The 15,471-nt window shown below is 18.7% G+C and overlaps 1 protein-coding gene across 1 annotated transcript; it reads left to right on the top strand.

Moving 5' to 3' along the window:
• Positions 1-10,715: 10,715 nt before the first annotated feature.
• On the top strand, positions 10,716-13,399 carry TrAtP1_011736 (uncharacterized protein; the record flags this gene model as incomplete). The annotated part of the gene is made up of 4 exons (XM_066115239.1): positions 10,716-10,783; positions 10,860-11,010; positions 11,089-11,187; positions 13,382-13,399. The coding sequence occupies 4 exons, from the start codon at positions 10,716-10,718 to the stop codon at positions 13,397-13,399; spliced, it is 336 nt and encodes a 111-aa protein (XP_065971337.1).
• Positions 13,400-15,471: the final 2,072 nt, after the last annotated feature.

The following is a 15,471-nucleotide window of genomic DNA, read 5'->3' as shown; positions in this document are numbered from 1 at the left end:
AAAATAAACTCTAAGACTATTAAAAATAAGGTTTAAATAAATACTATTATAAAAGTACTATATAATTATCTTAGCTAAATAGCCTATTATAATAATTTATATCTTATATACTAAAGTAGTAAAAAAAAATTAAAATACTACTTAAAAAAGCTATAAGCTAGAAAAGCTTATAAAATTATAATAATTAATACCCTTAACTTTTATAAGAAACTAAAATATAAAAACTATAGCTTAATAAAACCTTATTTTACTTATATATTTTATAAATATTTATCTTATAGCTTATAAGATATTAATTATATATATAAGAATAATAAAAAAAATAAAAATAGTAGATTAAACTTAAATAAAAAATATAGCTGATATAGTATTATAGCCTAGTAATATACCTTAAGATACTAAAGATATATATATAAAAAAAGTAAACTCTTATACTACTTATATAATTTAATAAGCCCTAATTATAAAAGGAACACACTTTTTTATAACCTAAAGTATAAAAATTATAAACCTTACTAAAAAGGAAAATATATTAGAAATCCTTATATTTATAAATATAAGTTTTATAATATTATAAACTATAACTATAATTATAAGGGATACTTAACTTATAGCTTATAAAACTTAAACTATAGTTATAATAAGATTTTTAATACACTAGTTAAGGAATATAAAGAATAAAAGGAATAATATTAGTACTTAAAGGAATATCCTTTAGTATAAATTAACCTTTTAATATTTACTAAAATTAATATCTTTAATATATATAATTATATTATCTTATTATAATCTTATACCTTATTAAGGACTAGACTTATAAAAGAATATAAATTTAATAAGGAATATAAGAAAAAGAATTATAAATATTATAATAAGCTATACTATAAACTATATATATATAATAAAATTAATAAATAATATAATAACTTATAAATATATTATTAACTTACTAAATATTAAAAAACCTACTTTTTAAATTATAAAAAATAAAATTATAAAAAATATATAATAAAATAATAATAATACTATTAAGTAATAAAAAAGCTAAAGTTAAAAGATTATAATTTAAAAAATTATTATAAATCCTAGGAAAAATATAAAGGACTTATTAAAAGATATTATTATATAATTTAAAAATAAAATAAAAAATTAAAGTACTAATAATATATAAAATATTAAAATACTATATAAAATTAAACTTATTTAAATAATATTTAAATTAACTTAATTAAATATAATAATAAGAAATTATTAGTTAAAGGATATATTAATTAATACTTAATTATAACTTATATAAACAGTAGTATAAATTATAATTTTATTACTCCTTAAATAATAAACTTACTTAAATTACTATATACTAAGAAAAAATAACCTATATATATATCTAGTATTACTATACCTAATACTAAAATAATAATTAACTATAAGACTAATTATCTTTTAATTAAGATTATAAGTTATATTAAGATTATTAAGTTTAATATTATACCTTTTTATAATTATAATATTTTACTTAAATACCTATAGTTAAAATAAAATAACCTATTAATTAACTAGAAAATAAAATAAATACTTTAGGAAAAAGATATTACTTAAGAGCTGTAACTAAGCTATAAAAAGGGTAAGGAAGGCAAAGATACGCCTATAGACCTAAAAATAAAATCTTATATATAATAAAATTAAGAAAAATTAGAAAAAACAAAAATAAAACCTAAGAAAAAAGTTAAATTTAATATAAAAAAATTACTAGTACTATTATAATATAACTATAAAAAAGTTAAAAAAGAATAAGTATATATTAATAAAATTATTATATAAATAAAAATAAAATTATAAGCTCTAAATAAGGCACTATTAAAAGCAAAAGAAAAGGAAAAACTAAAAAAACTAGAAGAAACTCTTTAAAAAGCACCTTAATAATACTAAAAGAAATATAAAAAACTATTTAACTTAATATTAAAAATAATATAACTACTTTATTTATAATAAAATTACTATATAAATCTTATAAATAGAAAAATAATAAAATTCTTTTTAATTTATAATTTTAATAAAGTAAAACTTAAAATACTTTAAGAATAAATATAAGAATAACTAGAAAAAGAATATATTAAATTATTTATATTATAAGCTAGATACCTTATTATATTTATATTAAAAAAAAATAAAAAGCTTAAACTAGTTATTAATTATAAATAGCTAAATAAGATTACTATTAAAGATTAAACCCTATTATTACTTATTATAGAAATTTAAAACTGCTTAACTAGTGTAAATTAGTTTATTACCTTAAATCTTAAGGGAGTGTATAATCTAATTCACATTTATAAAAGGAATAAATAAAAAATAATATTTAAAATATACTATAGATTATTTAAATACTTAATAATACTATTTAAGCTAATTAATATATTAGTAATATTTTAGTAAATAATTAACTATATACTATAAGTATATATTAATAACCTTATAATTATTTACCTTAATAATATTCTTATCTTTTTAAAAACCCTTAAAGAATATAAGGAATATATTTATAAGATATTATAAATATTATAAAATACTAATCTTTTAGTAAAATTAAAAAAATACTATTTTTATATTTAAAAAGTTAAATTCCTAGGATACTTAATCTTATTAGAATAAGTTTAAATAAATCCTAATAAGCTTAAAGTAATCTAAGACTAGGAATTTTTAAAAAAAAAAAAAATATAAAGCTTTTTAAGCTTAATAAATTACTATTAATAATTTATTAGAAACTATAGTAAGATTATTAAGTTACTTACTAATGCTATTTAACTTAAAAAAAATAAAAAAGGTAAAAAGAAATTAAAGAATAAGAAACTTATATATAAGCTAGAAATAAAAAAAGTATTTAAATAGCTTAAAAATATATTCCTTAGTAAACTTATACTTATTATATATAATTTTAATAAACTATTAAAGATTAAAATTAATTTATTAAACTTTACTATTAAAAAAGTACTAATATAAAAAAATAAAAAAGGAAAAAACTATTTAATAGTATTTTTTTTATAAAAACTATATAAACTAAAATTAAAATATCTTATTTATAATAAGAAATTTATAGTAATTCTTAAAGTATTTAAGAAATAATAATATTATTACTTAAGAAGTAAGTATAAAGTTAAGGTTTATATTAACTATTATAATATTATATATTTTACTAAAACTTAAAAGCTTTTTATATATTAAACCTGCTATTTTAAGATATTATTAAATTTTAACTATAAGCTTATATATTATAAAGGTATTATTAATAAATAAGTAAATATATTAAATAAAAAGAAAAAACACTTTAAAGAAATTCTAGAAATTAAAGTGTAAATTTTAAGAAGGAATTATATAAGAAATTATAAATAAATATAAATTAACACTTTATTTATTATAAAAGAATATAACCTTATTCTTAATAAAATAAGGGAATATATAATAAATATAAATCTAGAACTACTCTTAAAAGAAGTAACTATAGAAGATAGCTTACTAAAATAGGATAATTAAATTTAGGTACTACTAGAGTTATAATTAAAAGTAATCTAAGATTTATATTATAATATAATTATAATAATATACTATAGTATTTAAATAATATAAAATTATATAATCTAATATTATAAATTCCCTAGAATAAAAAATAAAATTTTAAAAGTTATTAAAAAATATAATATATATAAGAAAATAAAAAATAAAAGGTATTAGCTATATAAAATATTATAACTAATTTTAGTTTTAAAAAGGAATTAGTATATTATTATATTTAATTATATTACTAATTTACTTAAGTTAAAAAATTTATTAACTAGAAAATAATTTAATAGTATTTTTATAATTATAAATAAACTCTTAAAGTAAATATACTTTTTATTATATAAGAAATTATATATAATAAAAAACCTAGTGTATTTTTATATAAGATATATATTTATTAAATATAAAATACTAAAAGAAATTATATTAAATAAAGAAAGTACTTTTATATTTAAATTCTAATAAGAATTAATAGCTAAACTTAAAACCTATTATAAGTTAAGTATTATATTTTATTTATAAATAAATAAATAAATAAAATAAATAAATTAAATTATTAAAATATATTTATAATACTATATTAACTTTTAGTAAAATAATTAGGTTAAAATACTACTTATTACTTAAATATAATATAATAGCTTTACTATAGAAACTATAAGAGTTATATTATTTTATACTAATTATAGGTTTACACTAGAAGCTTATAGATTATCTTATAATAGTTTAAATGCAGATAATATATATATTCTTATAGAAGATATAATTTAATTATAAGAAGAACTTAAAATTTAACTTAAATTCTTTAAGTAGTATATAAAGGAATATATTAATTAAATAAAAATTAAGGGATTAACCCTTTAAAAGGGAGATATAATTTACTTATTATAATATTTATATAATAAAAAATTACTAAATATTAAAATAAATAAGCTAAGTAATAAATTAGATTTTAAAAAACTTAAATTATTTAAAATTTTAAAAAAAATTAGTAAAGTTAATTATAAATTAAACTTACTTAAAAATATAAAATTAAAAATAGTTGTTTTTTATATATTACTACTTAAGGAAGTATTAGTAGATAAAGAAATAGGTAAATTAATTATAAATAAAATTATTATTTAAAATATTAAAAAAAGAATATAAAATTAAAAAACTACTTTATATATAAATAAATAAAGAAATAGGAAAATAGGAATACTTTATAAAATAAAAGAGATATAATTTTAATAAAAACTCTTAGGTCCTAGAAAAAGAACTTAAGAGGAATACTTAGATAATTTTATAGGAATTTCACTAGTCTCTAGGGGTGGAAATAATAATAGGTTTAAATTAAAGGATAACTAATTAATAGTGTTAATAGACTAGGACGGCTTAACGGTAGAATTAGGCGCTAATAAGGCAGCCTAATGAATGGCCCCTGCTTTCTACTCCTTATGCTTAACTTATTCTAATTCCTTTAAATTATTAATCCCTTGCGTAATAGCATGTGTTATTTTCTTTAACTATAGTTATTTTTGTTTCCTAATACACTTGATTTTAGTGTTAATAGCTTTTTATTGTTCCTCTACTGCCTTTAACTTATCCTTGAACTAAGCATAAAGAGAAGTAATTTTTCGCAGCTAAGTAATAGTAAGAGGATAAGTATTATATAAAGATTTATTATCCTTTACACACTTGGTACACTAAGTAGAATCCTTTTTAGATATCTAATATTTAGGGAAATGCTGTTTTTTCTTATTTAAATAATAAGTATAGTCCTTTATTTTAATAAAATAAGATAAGATAATTTCTAAAAGAATATTATAACACTTTATCTTGGGATAAGGCTTTTTTTAAACACTTGTTATAACTGTTAATATATGCACATTTAGATAGTAAAAGAATAAAGGAAATTAATAATAAAGTAAGAAGGCCAGAGTGGATACTTATACTTAAATAAGCAAGGTCTTAAGGACAAGACTAATAGAAGGGGAGTATTATATTATAACCTAACAACTTATGGTTATAATAATAGGCCTATAGGGTAAATGGAACTAGATTAACTTAGGACTAGGCAACTAATTATAACTGGATTAAGAATTAACTTCTTAATCTACTATAAGATTGATAAAATAAATAATAATTCTTAACTAAATTAAGGAATATTTCCTTAATCCCATTTAGACTAATTAGATATATAAGTTTACTTTTTTATACTTATTTAAATAACTTAAATAGCTAGTTATTAATATAAAATTAAGATTACAATATGCTTTATATTGCTTATACTCTAGTAACATTTATTTACTATTGCTTATATTACCTATTAGGTTTCCTAACTGCTCCGCTAATATAAACCTAGAATTATTTACTAGGTTTATCCCTTGGGAATCTACCCTATACTAACTATCTAGTGTACAGTTTATCACATTTATAGTTAATAACTAGTTTAAGTTTCCTATTTTTCTTTAATATAAATATAATAGAGTATTTAGCTAGTAATATAAATAGCCTAATATATTCTTTTTCTAGCTATTCTTATATTTATTCCTAAAGTGTTTTAAGTTTTATTTTACTAAGGTTATAAATTAAAAAGAACTTTATTATTTTTTTATTTATAAGATTTATATAATAGTCCTATTATAAGTAAAGTAGTTATATTATTTTTAATATTAGGTTAAATAATTTCTTATACTTCCTTTAGTATTATTAAAGTGCTTTTTAAAAAATATCTTTTAATTTTTTATTTTTCTTTTTTTCTTTTACTTTTAATAATACTTTATCTAAAGCTTATAATTCTATTTTAACTTATATAATAATTTAATTAATATATACTTATTCTTCTTTAATTTTTCTATAGTTATATTATAATAGTATTAGTAATTTTTTTATATTAAATTTAACCTTTCTTTTAAGTTCTATTCCTTCTTTTATATTTCTTTTATTTTATTATACAAGAGATTTTATTTTTTAGTCTAAAGGTATGTTTTTACCTTCCTTGCCTTTTCCATAGCTTAGTTATAGCTCCTAGGTAATATTTTTTTCCTAAAGTATTTATTTTATTTTTTAGTTAATTAGTAGGTTATTTTATTTTAACTATAGGTATTTAAGTAATATATTATAAATATTAAGGTTTATAATATTAAACTTAATAGTCTTAATATAATTAATAATCTTAATTAGAAAATAATTAGTTTTATAATTAATTATTACCTTAGCATTAGGTATAGTAACACTAGATATATATATAAATTATTTTTTCTTAGTATATAATAATTTAAGTAAGTTTATTACTTAGGGAGTAATAAGATTATAATTTACACTATTATTTATATATATTATTACTAGGTATTAGTTAATATACCCTTTAATTAATAATTTTTTATTATTTTATTTAATTAAGTTAATTTAGATATTATTTAAATAGGTTTAGTTTTATATAATTTTTTAATATTTTATGCACTATTAGTATTTTAATTCTTAATTTTATTTTTAAATTATATAATAGTATTTCTTAATTAAAGTCTTATTTCCTTATCCTTTATTAATATAAGTATTAAAATTATATCTTTTTTATATTAATTTTTAAATAATTTAATAAGACTAGCTTTTTTCTTTCTTATATATATTATAGTATATTATTATATAGTTTATAAAATAAGTTATAGTATATTTTTTATATATAATATACTTTAGTTAATATTTATATTAATCTCTTAGTTTATTAAAAATATATATTTAAATAATATATATTATTATACTATTTTTAATTATATATTTTATAGTTTTTATTAAGGGTGTTAAAAAGGTCTTAGATTTAAACTTAATTATAAGCTTTTTTAATATTTATTTTAGTAAGTTTAATTTATTCTTAAGCTTTTTTTAGGGTTATCCTATAAGGTAGGTTTTTATTAAAATATTATTATTTTTTCTTTTATTTTTCTTATTCTTTTGCTTATTCCCCTAGAATATATATATAGTTATATTTAAGGTTATAGAATCTGTAAATATAATATCTTTTATAATTATAGTTTAAATCTATAGATTTATAGGTTTTATATTTATATATATTTTTAAAAGTAACTAGTTTTAGTTTTAGGGCTTTCTTATATTTCTTTTATTTTTTAAAATATTCTTTAGCTAGTTTATCTTCTTCTTTAAAGAGTTTATATATAGCTTTTATATTTTTTTACTATTTACTTTTATAGTTATATTAATATTCTTTTATAAATTTATAGTTAAGGTATTTTAAATAATTATATTTAAGGTCTTAGGAATTATAAATATTATAGTTATAAATATTTTTTAGTTTAAGGTAGTTAATATTATATTAGTATTATAGCTTATAAGCTTTATAGTATTTATAATCTTTATTTTAGTTTAAATTCTTTTTTTTATTTAAGACTTAATTATAGAAATTAAAAGTATTAATTTTTACTATCTTATAAGTTTTCTTAGTTTATAGCTTTTTTTAAATAATAGCTTAATTTATTTTTATTACTTTTATATATAAGATATAAATTATTATAGTAGGCTATTTAGCTAAAGTAAGTGTATAGTATTTCTATAATAGTATTTATCTGGACCTTATTTTTTATAATCTTAGATTTCTTTTTATTTTTTTTTAGTATAGTAGTAGCTTTTATTATAGCCTTTTTTTACTATAAAATCCATAGGTTATTTTAAATTAGTAGTTTACTTTCTTATAGTCTTTTTTACTATAAGTGTTATAAGTTCTATTAAACTTCTTATAGTTAATAGTATTAATATTTATCCTTCTTAGTTAAGTTTTATTATTCTTAGTAATATAATTTTCTTATTTTTTTTCTTAGTTAGCCTAAGGCTAATATTTAGTAATTTAGTTATTTTTCTTATCCCTTTTTTTTTACTTTTATTTTTATTATTAGTTATTAATTATAATAGCTTCTTAGGTAAGTGTAGTAAAGGTGACTTTTTATTAGTTTATTTTATAAATTTTATTTTTAACTTTTAACTTTAAGCTATAGTAGTATATTTCCTTTTTTAAGTCTTTAGTTTAATTAACTTTACTAAATAGTTAAATAAAGGTTAAAGTATGCTTATAGTATAATTCTTTTTATTTAAGGTTTTTAAGTTTTTTTTTTACTTCTTAGGCTTTATTAGTAATTTTAAAGGATTTTTTTAGTTATTTTTTAAGGTTTTTATATCCCTTAAAGACTTTTTTTATTAGTTTATTTTATTTAGCTAGGTTATTTTTTTTATTCTTAAAGAGTGTTTTAAACTAATTAGCTGCTGTATTTTTAATATATATTCTTATATACTAGATTCTTTTTTTTAAATTATCTTCTAGGAATATTTTTAAGTAATAATATTTAAAGTATATTTATAGGTTATTAAGGAATTAATAAAGCTTAGTAATATCTTTATTAAATTTTTCTAGTTATTTAATCTTTAAGATTTTTCCTAGTTCTAGTTTATTATCTATAGGGATTACTAGTACTACTATAAGTGCTATAGCAGGTGCTATAGCAGGGGCTACTTAAGGTGCTACTATTAGTAGGTTATTAAATTATTATTATAAATTATTAATAGTTTATGTATATTAAGTAATAGTTTATTAGTTTATAAGGCGCTATATATATAAGTCTTAAATTATATATTTTATATTTTTTATATAAATTCTAGTGCTTTATTCTTATTACTTATATTATTTATATTCTTATTTAAAAGCTTTTATTAAAGTATTTTACTAATTATAAGCTATTTTTACTAATATATCTTTAAATTTAATAATATTATTTAATTAATAATTACTTAAAGCTTAGCTTTTATAATTAATATTATATTCTAGAATATTAAAAATTAGTATTTATATTCTTAATTTCTATATTACCTATAAGGTCTAGTAATTATTTAAATAAGAGTTATTAATATATAATAAATTATATATTAAATAGTTAGTATAAGATAAATTCCTAAGGGATAAACCTAGTAAATAATTCTAGGTTTATGTTAATAAAGCAGTTAGGAAACTTAATAAGTAATATAAGTAATAGTAAATAATATTACTAAATAATAAAAGTGCAAAATATATTATAATCTTAATTTTATATTAATAATTAGTTATCTAAGATTATCTTTAAGTAAGTATAAAAAGTATATATATATTTTATTATTTACTAGTATTTACTTTTCTAAAGTAAATATTCTTTATATTAGGAATCTGTTTACTAGTGTTTACTTTCTTAAAGTAAACATAATCCTAATTAGCTATGTTAGCTAAAGGTTTCTCTGTTGCATATACCCTGTAGGTTTATTTATTATGACTATAAGTTGTTGGGTTGTGACAGGTCTACAAAGGCTCAGTCTCTTAATTAAGAACACATGCCTATGACGTACTAAGAAGGTAATCGAATTGTCATATCAGCTACCTAATGGACGAGAACAAACAGCATGGGTAGAGCTACTACCGGGAGATCGCGATTTGTATAACTTTTTTGCAAAAGAGGCATTCAAAATTGCATCAGGTTTCTATCGACACAAGGCTGAAAATTCGACGTCAATGAATCCAAAAAACAATATTCTGAGATTACTCAATTTCCTCCGCTTGATCTGTAATCATGGAGAGAAGCTTCTTCCTCCATCAGCTGTTGACACTTGGAAGGCAGCAGGAGGCAAATCTATTGACTGGCAAAAAATACAGGAGTTTAAGGAATCATGTGAGATATGCGACATGAATATCGATAATTCCCAGGGTCATTCAGTGATCAGCCTCGATATTTCATTTCCACAAATCGTGTGCCAAGCATGTCTTGCTAGCACTGGAGGAAATGAGCATGGGAGTCATTCAACAAATTCCAATCATTCCATGTTTCCTCCGAGTGATGACATAGGAGAATCATCCTCTGCAAGTGAATCACAAACAGGGCAACAGTCATCCAAGCTTTCTACTTTGATTCATAACCTTCGCCAAGAACAATCTTGTTCCGACCGGTACAATCTAAGTCAACCTATTAAAAGGTAAAGAAAGCACAAATCGCCTGTTATCCAACTACGAGCTAGCTAAAACTCCAAAAAATAGTGTTATTTTCAGCACTTGGACGAGAATGATAGACTTAACCCAGCATCTCCTCGAGGCTGACGGTTTTGTTTGCGCACGAATTGATGGTCAACTGAGCCTAGAAAGACGGATGAAAGCGATGAAACAGTTTAATTCCGATCCTAAATGCACTGTGATGCTTGCCACTACTGGTAGTGCTGGTGAAGGGTAAGTTTCAATATCCTTACACAGACATTCTCCAATGTCACTGCGGGTATCTATGTATTGACAAACAGACCAACAGGGTCGACTTCACTGCTGCCAACAACGTACACTTGCTAGAGCCGCACTGGAATCCGATGATAGAGGCTCAGGCCCTTGACCGTGTTCATAGGATAGGACAGTCGCGAGAAGTTCTTATAACCAGATATATGACAAAAGATACGATAGAAACGGTAAGCAACAGATAACGCTTCCAACACGTATCATTGAACACCCCTGATACATGCGCATGCCAATACTAACACAATCAGTATGTGCAATGGATACAACGAGAAAAGCTTAAGCTGATTCAGCAGTCACTGGGCTCAAAAGAATTTTTTCAAGCAGACGTTGATGACGAGCGATGGAAGGTTAGATATCGAGTATTACTTGCCTCACACGAATATTGGCTAATAAAACATAGAAATTGCGTAACTGTCTCGCACGTGGGAGTTGATAGACTCTTGAATCCGACTAAGTGAGATAGATGAAGTTCTACAAATGAAATAAGTCTTTAATCTGCAGTTGAAAGGAAAAGAAGCTCAAAAACTCACGTAGCACTTATAGTGTCTCCTGGGTTTTTTCTTTTTAGCTCAGTAATCTGTCTTGCACTACCGAGGCTCTATGTTAAGCCATCATGGCCACCGAATTCCCTTTTCCCTATCCTGTCACGACCCATCTCTTATGGTCGCACCAACAGGCCTACCGGGTAAGCAGAACCAGATTAACATAGGACCGACCTACTAATCACAGACAGCTTACTAAATTATCTTAATAATCCAGTAAGCCAGGAATAGATTATTAATAACTTAAGATAATCTATAATAGATTATTAAATCCCATGAATAATTTAATCTAGGCAACTGGATATATAAGTTTACTTTTTTACGCTTATTTAAATAACTTAAATAGCTAGTTATTAATATAAAATTAAGATTATAATATGCTTTACACTGCTTATAATCTAGTAACATTTACTTACTATTACCTATATTACCTACTAGATTTCCTAACTACTTTATTAATATAAACTTAAAATTACTTATTAGATTTATCCCTTAGGAATTTATCTTATATTAACTATTTAATATATAGTTTATTATATATTAATAACTCTTATTTAAATAGTTACTAAACCTATAGGTAATATTATAATAATAACTAATGTTTAACTACTAATAGACCTAATAAACTAGAATCCCCTTACTAACCTATAATAGGTATTACCGCTAATACTTACCCTAGAATAGTAAGTAATTAATACTTTTTTTATATATATTAAGGCCTTAGAGAAATTAGTAAATAAATAAAAAACTATTATTAAAGAATAAAAAGAATAATTAAATACCTATTATATTAAGGAAAAAGGAGAAATTATTTAACCTAAGCATCCTAATAATTATAATAGAAATCCTATTAATAAGGAAAAATACTTTAATAAAGTAAAAATTTATTTTAAATACTTTACTACTATCTTAGTAAATAATAAAAATAAAGTTTACTTTATAGTAAGTTACCTTATAAGAGCAGCTAAAGAATACTTTAAACCTTATATAAAGGACTAAAATATAAACCCTAATTAAAAAAACTTAAAAAAAAAAATATAATATATTTTTAAAGAATATTAAAACTATAAGAATAAACTTATTAAGGCTTTTAGAATTATAAATAAATAATAAGAAGCTAAGAAATAATTTTAAGCCTTAACTTAAAAAAAACTTTTATTTAAATATACTATAATTTTTAATTAACTCTTTTAGAAAGTTAACTAAACTAAGGAATTTAAAAAGAAATGCTATTATATAAGTGTTAAACTAGAAGTTAAAAATAAGCTTTTTAAACTTAATAAAAATAAAATAAGCTTTATTAAGTTTACTAAAAAAGCTATTAAAATTAATAATTACTAATATAAGTAAAAGTAAAAACATAAGGTAAAAAAATCTAAAAACCTACTTAAGTTTTAACTATAAGCTAATTAAGATAAGAAGCAATAAGAGTATATTATAAAAAATAATAGTACTTAACTAAGAAAAATAAATATTAATAATATTAATAAAAAAAGATTTAATAAAATCTGTAATACTTATAAAAAGAAAAGTTATAAAAAAGTAAATTACTGCTTTAAAATAACTTATAGATTTTATAATAAAAAGGGCTATAATAAAGCCTATTGCTATACTAAGAAAAATATAAGAAAATCTAAGACTATTAAAAATAAGGCTTAAATAAATATAATTATAAAAGTACCCTATAATTACCTTAGCTAAATAGCTTATTATAATAATTTATATCTTATATATAAAAGCAATAAGAAAGAATCCGGATATTATTTAAAAAAGCTATAAGCTAGAAAAGCTTATAAAACCATAATAATTAACACCCTTAACTTTTATAAGAAACTAAAATGCAAAAACTATAGCTTAATAGAACCTTATTTTACTTATACACTTTATAAATATTTATCTTATAGCTTATAAGATATTAATTATATATGTAAAAATATTAAGGGAAATAAAAATAGTAAATTAAACTTAAATAAAGAATATAGCTAATATAGTATTATAGCCTAGTAATATACCTTAGGATATTAAAGATATATATATAAAAAAGATAAACTTTTATATTACTTATATAATTTAATAAGCCTTAATTATAAAAAAAATACACTTTTTTATAACCTAAAATATAAAAACTATAAATCTTATTAAAAAAAAAAGTATATTATAAATTCTTATATTTATAAATATAAGCTTTATAATACTATAAACTATAACTATAATTATAAGGGATATTTAATTTATAACTTATAAGACTTAAACTATAATTATAATAAAATCCTTAATATATTAGTTAAGGAATATAAATAATAAAAGAAATAACACTAGTACCTAAAGGAATACCCCCTAGTATAAATTAACCTCCTAATATTTATTAAAATTAATATTTTTAATATATATAATTATATTATTTTATTATAATCTTATACTTTATTAAGAACTAAACTTATAAAAGAATATAAATTTAATAAGGAATATAAGAAAAAAAATTATAAATACTATAATAAGCTATACTATAGATTATATATATATAATAAAATTAATAAATAATATAATAACCTATAAATATATTATTAACCTACTAAATATTAAAAAACCTATTTTTTAAATTATAAAAAATAAAATTATAAAAAATATATAATAAAATAATAATAATACTACTAAGTAATAAGAAAGCTAAGGTTAAAAGATTATAATTTAAAAAGTTACTATAAATTTTAAAAAAAATATAAAAAACTTATTAAAAAATATTATTATATAATTTAAAAATAAAATAAAAAATTAAAATACTAATAATATATAAAATATTAAAATATTATATAAAACTAAACTTATTTAAATAATATTTAAATTAACTTAATTAAATATAATAATAAAAAATTATTAATTAAAAAATATATTAATTAATACTTAGTTATAACTTATATAAATAATAATATAAATTATAATCTTATTACTTTTTAAATAATAAACCTACTTAAATTACTATATACTAAGAAAAAATAACTTATATATATATTTAGTATTACTATCTCTAATATTAAAATAATAATTAACTATAAGATTAATTATCTCTTAATTAAGATTATAGGTTATACTAAGACTATTAAGTTTAATATTATGCCTTTTTATAACTATAATATTTTACTTAAATACCTATAGTTAAAATAAAATAATCTACTAATTAACTAAAAAATAAAATAAATACTTTAAAAAAAAAATATTACCTAAAAGCTATAATTAAGTTATAAAGAAGGCAAGGAAGGCAAAAATGCGCCTATAGACCTAAAAATAAAATCTTATATATAATAAAATTAAAAAAAATAAAAAAAAATAAAAATAAAACCTAAGAAAAAGGTTAAATTTAATATAAAAAAATTACTAGCACTACTATAATATAACTATAAAAAAGTTAAAAAAAAATAAGTATATATTAATAAAATTATTATATAAATAAAAATAAAATTATAAGTTTTAAATAAAGCACTATTAAAAATAAAAAAAAAATAAAAACTAAAAGAATTAGAAAAAAACTCTCCTAAAAGTACCTTAATAATATTAAAAGAAATATAAAAAACTATTTAATTTAATATTAGAAATAATATAACTATTTTATTTATAATAAAATTACTATATAAATTTTATAAATAGTAAAATAATAAAGTTTTTTTTAATTTATAACTGTAACAAACTATACACTAGATAGTTAGTATAGGGTAGATTCCTAAGGGACAAACCTAGTAAATGATTCTAGGTTTATATTAGCAGAGCAGTTAAGAAACCTAATAGGTAATATAAGCAATAGTAAATAAATATTACTAAAGTATAAGTAATATAAAACATGTTATAATCTTAATTCTATATTAATAACTAGCTATTTAAAACTATCTTTAAGTAAATATAAGAAGTATATATATATCCTATTATTTACTAATATTTACTTTTCTAAAGTAAATATCCTTTATATTAGGAATTTATTCACTAGTGTTCACTTTCTTAAAGTAAATATAATCCTAATTAGCTATATTAACTAAAGGTTTCTTTATTACATATACCTTATAGGTTTATTTATTATAACTATAAGTTATTAGGTTATAA

The sequence above is a fragment of the Trichoderma atroviride genome, chromosome 6 (genome assembly GCF_020647795.1).
Source record: "Trichoderma atroviride chromosome 6, complete sequence".
NCBI lineage: Eukaryota > Fungi > Ascomycota > Sordariomycetes > Hypocreales > Hypocreaceae > Trichoderma > Trichoderma atroviride.
This window is presented reverse-complemented; position numbering and strand designations above follow the sequence as displayed.